Source organism: Melanotaenia boesemani, chromosome 18 (assembly GCF_017639745.1).
Source record: "Melanotaenia boesemani isolate fMelBoe1 chromosome 18, fMelBoe1.pri, whole genome shotgun sequence".
Classification (NCBI taxonomy): domain Eukaryota; kingdom Metazoa; phylum Chordata; class Actinopteri; order Atheriniformes; family Melanotaeniidae; genus Melanotaenia; species Melanotaenia boesemani.
Window position 1 is genome coordinate 1,935,487 of NC_055699.1, and position 8,349 is coordinate 1,943,835.

General features: G+C 39.0%; 1 protein-coding gene across 2 annotated transcripts; it reads right to left on the reverse strand.

Annotated features, from left to right (window-relative positions):
• Positions 1-3,091: 3,091 nt before the first annotated feature.
• On the reverse strand, positions 3,092-7,598 carry zgc:194621 (uncharacterized protein LOC795037 homolog). Of its 2 annotated transcripts, XM_041968461.1 has the most exons (6): positions 7,031-7,598; positions 5,988-6,046; positions 5,796-5,879; positions 5,636-5,712; positions 4,031-4,136; positions 3,092-3,918 (listed from the first exon to the last, which is right to left on the reverse strand). In XM_041968461.1, exons 1-5 carry the CDS (start codon positions 7,438-7,440, stop codon positions 4,068-4,070), a joined length of 699 nt encoding a protein of 232 aa, XP_041824395.1. In that variant the 5' UTR covers positions 7,441-7,598; the 3' UTR covers positions 3,092-3,918; positions 4,031-4,067. The 2 variants fall into 2 exon arrangements, with proteins under 2 accessions (XP_041824395.1, XP_041824396.1); XM_041968462.1 differs by lacking the exon at positions 4,031-4,136.
• Between the last annotated feature and the right edge of the window lie 751 nt (positions 7,599-8,349).

Consider the following 8,349-nt stretch of genomic DNA (forward strand, 5'->3'; position numbering starts at 1 on the left):
CCTTTTGGAGAAATTTGGATTTAAAAATATTACAACATATATAAATGAAAATTATTTTAAAACACCAACTGTTTGCATCAAATTACATTTAGCATAGTAGGTGTGGACAGAGCTGGCCTGCATACAATCCTCTGCAAGGGGACTTTTAGAAAATACTTAATTGTCAATTATTAACTATCTTGTTTAAACTGAATGTTTTATTTGTTTGCAGGCGAACGCGGCTTTGGGGGTCACTGAGGTAAAAACTCTGACTAGGGGGAGTTTGGAAAGGCCATGGAGAATTACTTCGGGCGGCTTTGAGGAGATTCTGGTCCATCATCTGACGGTTCAGAAGGGGGAAGCAGTGCTCCATCAACACTGTGTACAGGGACGATGGAGGGCTGCTGACCTCGACTCGGGATGTTGTGGGTCGGTGGAGAGAATACTTCAAAGACCTCCTCAATCCCACCAACACATCTTCCAACAAGGAAGCAGAACTGGGGGACCCTGTTGTGGGCTCTCCTATTTCTGATACTGATGTTGCTGAGGTGGTGATAAAGCTCCTCGGGGCAGGGCCCCAGGGGTGAATGAGGTCCACCCAGAGTTCCTTACGGCTCTGGATGCTGTAGGGCTGTGTTGGTTGACACCTCGGATTGAGGAGGAGCAATGTGGGGTTCATCCCAGTCGTGGACCAACTCTACACTTTCTTTAAGGTTCTGAAGGGGGCATGGGAGTTTGCTCAACCAGTCTACATGTGTTTTGTGGACTTGGAGGAGGCGTTCGACTGTGTCCCCCGGGGACTCCTGTGTGGGTACTCCTGGAGTATAGATTACCGGACCCGGTGCCAGAGCTTGGTCCGGCAGTAAATCAGATTTGTGTCCAGTGCGGGTTGGACTCCGCCAAGGCTGCTCTTTGTCACCGATTCTGTTCATAACTTTCATGGACAGAATTTCTAGGTGCAGCCGAGGTGTTGAGGGAATCCGGTTTAGTGGCCTTGTGGAAAACAAGAAATGTATCAATGTTGTTGAATATACACAAACATAATTTGAAATACAGTAAATAAGTTTTATTTGTTTTTATTTATTTATTTATTTTGCTTTAAAAAAAAACAGAGCTTTTAAAATTTTAATGAGCTTGGAAGTAAATATTTGGCGATATTTACTCTATACAACCTGCTGCTGTTTATTTTCCAGTTTTTCTGTCAGTTGGCATTAGCTGAGCTTATTTTCTTGTCCTTTTGCTTATTAGTTTTTAGTAACACATTATGATGACACTAGTTGAAATAAAAAGCCACTAAGCAACCTGACATGTCTTTAAATTTATCTTTAAATAATCTTTGTTAATAAAAAAATAGTATACAGCAATTTCCCTCTGGGATTAATAAAGTGTTTTTCATTTATATTCCAGAAAACCTTGCAGTGCTTTTATAATTGAGCTCTTTAATCTTTTAAGCTGAACACATAAATAATAAACAGGTATATGTGTTGTTATTTCTTTATAACCTTCGCAACAGTCCTATGTACTGTCCACTTGATTAAAAAGATGCATTTGTAAGTGTAATTACTGCAAAATTTACAAAAAAAGAAAAACACCCTCCTTTCAAACAGTTACTCTAGAAAATCTGTCAAAATCTTTACATGTAGAAAAATACTTTTCTCATCAGATTGGATCATTTTTAATTCTTCCTCCCAAAATTCACGAGTATGAAAAAATAATATTATTTTGACAAATTCATATTAAATAGTTTATTAGTTTTAATTTCCAGGTATGTAATCAACAACAGATTCTCCCATCTTTAATACAAAATATAGTCCCACAAGATCTATGCACAGCTCTCAACCTTTAATCTTCCGAACCTGCAAATGACCTTTGAATGCAGCATTGCGTCACATTGAGCCTCCGGTCAAGGACTACAATCATGGCTACAGATCCGCTTTTCAACTACATACACCCGCAACACCTGTGGCGCATGCGCAGTTTGCTGTTTTAGTCGCCTGACGTGACATAAATTTTGCATCCCGGAGGCAGAAGCACGACTCTGACATTTAGCCCTCTTTGCTCTTCATTTGTTTTTTTGTCTGAGTGATGCAAACGTTGAAAATGTGACTTTAAACTAATCGTGATTTAAAAACAAAAACACACACGTGACCTTATATTGTTGTTACTGTATTTTATTGCTTTAAAAGCCTACTAGTATGTAGAAGTCTTTGTGTTTAGCTGTTCCTCATTATAATTATTATGTTAATCTTTTAAATTGTTTTTGTTTTTATAAATGTTCTCCAGAGACTTGCGGAAAGATCGTCACTCTGTCTGTGAATCGCGCGGAGTGCGACCTCTGCTGGAGGATTGAGACAACTACAGAATTACATGCTAACTTTTTATAGCCACGAAAGTGGGGGATGTTGACTTTAGTCAACAAAGTGCCATGAAAACAGTAGATTTCCTCCTTTAATAAACTAATAATAAACCCCCAGAATGATTCCTGAAAACTTACAATAAGAGTGTTATTGTAATTTGTTATAATTAAGTGAAAAATCTGATTCAGTTCTGGGCAAGCATCTGTTGACAGTTAATGTAAAATCTTCTCAAAAATATCATGAAACACAATCACACACAAACACACACACACACACACACACACACACACACACACATATATATATATGTGTGTGTGTGTGTGTGTGATCAATAATTCCAGTCTCAGAATAATGTTCACCAAATTATATATAAAATATTAGTCTTAAATCAAGAAAATTTAGTCATGTAAAACACAATTATTTGCTTAACCCATAAGAGCCATTAGAACAGTTTCTGAGACATTTTGCTTCAATTTATGGTCTAAACTTAAATTCCTGTTGAACACAATCTGATACTCGTCTTCTGTCCCCTAATAGATACCCAGAAGCAGAAAACCACGTTATAATATTTTTAATGTATGAAATAGTAATAAATGGTAGATATCCCTCCAAAAAAATGTTAATTTTTTTGTTACATTTTGTTAAAGGGCCAAATAAAGAACTCATATTAAAAAAATACTATTTCACCCCCAAAAGCTAAAAAAGCATGAATGAACATACTCTACAAGTTATTATGTAAATATTCTTTATTCCTTAATGTCACAGGGATTTTTGTCCGAAACCACTTTAAATCCAACCAGTGGACCACATTGAGGCCAAACTGTTGCTTCATAATATTTATTTAGATGTTTTAAATCTTGTGTTTCATGTCAGTGTCCCTGACAGATTTCATCCTATCTGAGCTGCCCAAACCCACCACTTACACAGTGTTCTACATAAGAAAAGAAAAACAGAAGAAACAGAAAAGAATATCTATGTGTTTGATGTTTTCTTATTCCTGCAACAGTAAAAAGACTTTCAGAAATCCTGACGACGTGATGTCCCAAAGGTCAGAGGACATAACGGTGTAACCTGCCTTTAACTGCAAGTCAGAAAGCAACTGATAATATTAGGAACAGCTGTAGTCCACCAAAACCGTGTTTTTACTTGATTTTGCTTGATTTGAGAGCAGAATTTGATACAAATGATAATTAAATGAGTGAAAAAGCAGCCCAAATAAAGACTTTCAGAAAGCCTGGCAAACTATTGCTCAAGATCACTTAAAAGATTACAAGAGAGTCTGAAGGAAAATGTGAAGATTTGCTGATCAAGGCTTTTGCACCGTCCTGTTTCTGGACTTTCTCATGAGGCAGAAATGCGTTGGATCCTTCTTCTGATAACTAACTTTATACATGAATACAAAAGTGATGATGTATGTTATTTTAAGGGAGTTGTGAATAATATTCTTACATTTTTATCAATAAATAAAGTTATTTCTACATTGTTCATTAACTCTGTGAGCAGTTGAGCTGCCAGCGGAGACGAGATGAGGGACGAGTCAGCTCGTCAGGACGGCAGTTTCCTCCCTCACCTGCTTTTTCACCTGAAATAACAAAGAACACAAGAAACACCTTGAAATAACTGACGTTTGCTTATCATGTCTTTTTATATTAACACTTAGAAATTTGTATTTTTTATGAAGAAACGTAGCCAACCCTTTAAAACATTCAGGAAAACCCGAGATGAAAAAGTTTAATCCTCTTCTGATGAGGTTATATTTGCTGGTATTGTCTTAAAATGCAGAAAAGTTGTTGTTATGTCCTGGATACAGTAAATTAAGAAGAACAAATATGCAGTTAATTAAAAAAACACTCTTGTATGAGCAAAAGTAAAAATATTAAAGTGTAAAAATGACAACAACTTACATTGTTAAGTAAGCTGAAGTGTCAACGGAGGAAAAGGAGCCTCTGTTCATGTTATTAAACTTCATAATAGAATTATTATTATTGATTATACTAGTAGAGGATTTTACTGCCACAACTGGCTAAGGAGCTGAATTCTTCATACCTAGTTAAAATTTTTCAGTTAATAAACTTAATTAACTGATTATAAAATCTCTGAAAACAGCAACCATAACAGCTGTAACAGGTAAATGTGATAGTCCATCTTTAAATTAATCCACAACAGGTTTATATTATTAGAATAAAAGAAGGTCACAGAAGTACTTTTGAGTTGTTGTCAGGCTTGAAGATCCTCATATGCATTCTGAGAAATAATCTTAATTTATAAAGTAAGAAGAGCTTCAAAAGAACATATTAACTAAAGAACAAGATCTTTGAATGTGTGCTGAAGCTGCAGCAGTTTACAAAATATACTTGGTTTCTTGTTTTAATTGTGATAAATCAGATAATCTGGCCTCAATCTGAATCCCTGACGCTGTTTAGGACGCTGTCTTTTCTAAGGTTTTATGAATCAGGATAAATCAAAACAAAAGAAACAAATTCTTTGATCCTTCTCAGGAAAACACACTGGTGTAAAAATCCAGACTGCAGCCTGTGGTGGAACCTTCAGAGAACCTAAACGAACTGAAGCAACGCAGTAAAGAATCAAGGACTAACTTTACTCAACAATAATATGACAGACTAATAAAATACTGAAAAGTATTACTTTACATGATGGAAACTAGTCTTCTGAATTTTGATTCTTGACGCCACTAAGAGAAGTCTCTACCGATCTTCTGTGGTCGGGATTCTGCTTTTAGCCATTTCTTTGTTATCGCTGTAATGCTGAATATCCCAAACAAACATCTGTCTTCATTATTTGCAGAAGTTGAGTATAGAAACCCAAAAAACAGTTATTTCTAGCCGAGCATAATTTTAATAGCAAACATATTTCATTATTTTTCATAGACAAGTGACCAAGAAGACTGAACTTTTGGACATTTCACCAGCAGCTGGAAGAACTTGGGAAATATGATATTTATAATTGGAGTAATTAAACATCTACAAACAGTCTTCCAGCCAAAAGCTCTCCTGGAGTTTAAATTTGTAATTTTCTGCTACCTTCTCGCTCCCATTTCTGCCTTATGTAAGATGAATTTACTATTTTAATTTAGACTTTATCTCAGATTCTAACCTGTTCTGGAGCACGTTAGGTTTTCAGCATCAGTTACCATGGTGATACAACCTGATAAGAGGTGAACCAGCTTTGTGATGCCATAAAACCCAGAGCTGAACCTGAAGTCACCTTGATGAGCCAGTAATTCTGCTTCCAGTTGTATAAATTAGCACGCAGTACGTTTTTATGCTCTTAACACACACCTGTTTCTGTTTCCTCTTTGTCAGCAACATTTCCTGCTGCTGCTTCAGCCGCACTTCCTCCAGACTCATGCAGCCACCTGTTAACCAACACACACACACAGTCAGAAAATCACGCAAACACAAGAAGACATCAGATACTTTTTCTTTGCAGGTCTCCCACCAACACTGCTGGGGTTGATGGACACGTAGGTCATCGCTCTGCTCAGCCGAAGCTCCTCTAAAGCGACGAGTTCAGCCTCCGCCTCTGCTCAGCCAATCAGAGATGACACAAGGATGAACAACAGCACGAGCACAACGACTTACATCCAGCTGCTTCAAGGCAGCGCTGAGGAAACGCAAACATGTGACTCACTTCTCTGGATCTCTCTTCTTTTCTTTGGATTCGGGGGGATGACGGTGAAAGCTTTGTTACTGAAACACAAACACATTCATTCTCCATCACTTCTTATTTAACAACATGTCAATATGCTGCAAAACTTTTTTTAATCCTTAAATTATTCACACATATCTGTATTTAAACAAACCTCCAACCAGTTAACTTGTGATCACACGACCCAAACAGACGAATAACCATAACTTCACAAGTTTTCCAGCTGTTGCAGCGATGTTAGCCGTTGGAGTGTTTGAAGACAGGTAAAATAAAAAAATATCTGTTTAGCAGCTTTGTGTTATTTTTGGTCTTTTTTGGCAAGAAATCCATCGAACCAGCATCAGATGGATTTCTCTGCCATGCTGGACTTCACGCTTCTCACATTTCTACACAATAAATGTCTGTAAGGAGGCTCTACTGGTTCCAAGCAGGGCTGAGGAGAGGAGATAACTATTACCATAGCTACCAGGGCTTTATTAGTACATTTTTAATTGTCCTGCATGAAGAATAAAATAGCAAATAGAATGATTATTCCTGTTTCATTCACCAAAAATTCTACTTCATACTGAAAGCAAACATGCAAAGATTTTAACTGAAGGTGCAACACCAGGAAAACAGTCTTTTTTCTTTGGATATTTGCAGCACATGCGTGAAAAGACAATACGATGAATATGTATGTAAAGGGAAACGGAAGGATGTGGCTCCTGTGGTTGTGGCGTGCAGCACTTCACCTGCAGGGCTGTTGTGCCAGTAGGTGGTAAAACGTGTGGGGATTAACTCGCTGCAACAGATGGCCACAGACAGCAACATGAAGCAGGATACTGCCTTTCAGAAATGCTACTGGAAGCTTTTCTAAAACCTCTGAATTAATAAAGAATGCACTAATAAACAATACTGATGTTTATAACATAGCCAAAGTTCTTTAAGTACTTGAAGCACCAGGTTGTATTTGTGACTTAAATGTTCACTGGTTTTTCTGGTCGGGACCCCTTGAAGTCCCCAGAAGCCCCTCCTGTCTGCCTCACCTCTGTTCGGCATGCTTCGCCTCAGCTCTGGGGCCCCTCTGCCCCACACACGCGGTCGCGTCCCGGCATTTCTGGTTGGCATCGGCTTGTCTCACAGAGCTGGTCGCCCTCCGGTGGTCCGTGTTGTTTTTGGGGATCTTCTCTGTATGTTTGGGGGCAGTGGATGTAGACCTGGCTTTCCTCTCGCTCGGCTTGGCGGGTGAGTCCCGCACACCTGTGGAGGTCCTGTCGCACCGGCCCCGCTGCTGCGGGCACCGCGGGCAGCTCGACGCGCGGCTTTTACGCACAGCGGGCACTTTGAGTTCACTTTCTGTCCCGTTGGGTACTTTTGATCTTACCGATTTGTTTTTTTCGAGATTTGTCTTGGTGGACTCCACAGGTTTGGGCTTAATGAGCTTTGTGGAAGGCATTTTTATTTCAGGGCAAAGTTTCTCTTTCCGGTCTTGAGTTTCTGGAAAGACGCGTCATCTTCTGCTGCTGATCTGTCCTCAGTTTTTAATGATAAAAACGTCAAATCTTAACTTTCTCTCCTCGTGATCCGGTTGCCATGGAGCTTGTACCCTAACAACTCCAGAGTCAAGTCCTGGCAGTACAGGCACACTTCCGCTTCAAAATTTTAAAATAAAAGCCCACCTTTTCCAACTTAAAAAAAAGTGGTGGATCAAGTTCTACAGAAGCCAATTCTTCTTCTTTTTTAACATGTCAATTTATGTCATTATCTCCAGAAAACAAAAATGTTTTCTTGCGCCAACAGTCTTAAAAATGATAGAAAAACAAAGAGGTGTTTGGTTGGGACAACACGCATGCCTGAACTAGCTGTTATAGGATTTGACCCAATGAAACAACTAAATTAGCCTAAGTGTTAACCCCTTATGTTCAACTTTATCTTGATCATCTCATAAGCTTGATAAATTACAGAGCCCCTCTGCTGCCATTAACAAAAAAATATGAATCCAAGAAGGTCGCTGGTTCGAGCCTCGGCTGGGGGGAGGTTCGAACCTTGGGGGGAGGTGGCCTTTCTGTGTGGAGTTTGCATGTTCTCCCCTTGTATGCGAGGGTTCTCTCTGGGTTCTCTGGCTCCCTTCCACTGTCCAAAGGCATGCATGTTAGGTTAATTGCTCACCCTAAATTTTCCCTCGGAGAGAGTATGTGGCCTGTCCAGGGTGTACCTGCCTCTCACCTGCTGAAAATGCTGGGATAGACTCCAGCTTACCCACGACCTGATATGGATTAGACAGTACAGCAAATGAATGAATGTGTGGGAACTGATAATAAACCAACCACAATATAATGAGCTCCTATATGGCTGCAGCATGTAA

Excerpts from the sequence above, each read along its gene's own strand:
- zgc:194621 (XM_041968461.1), bottom strand. The coding sequence starts at position 7,440 with ATGCCTTCCACAAAGCTCATTAAGCCCAAACCTGTGGAGTCCACCAAG. Across the intron at positions 5,880-5,987 it reads AAGAAGAGAGATCCAGAGAA|AGGCGGAGGCTGAACTCGTC; the intron begins GTGAGTCACATG and ends TTGGCTGAGCAG. Across the intron at positions 5,713-5,795 it reads CATCAACCCCAGCAGTGTTG|GTGGCTGCATGAGTCTGGAG; the intron begins GTGGGAGACCTG and ends GTTGGTTAACAG.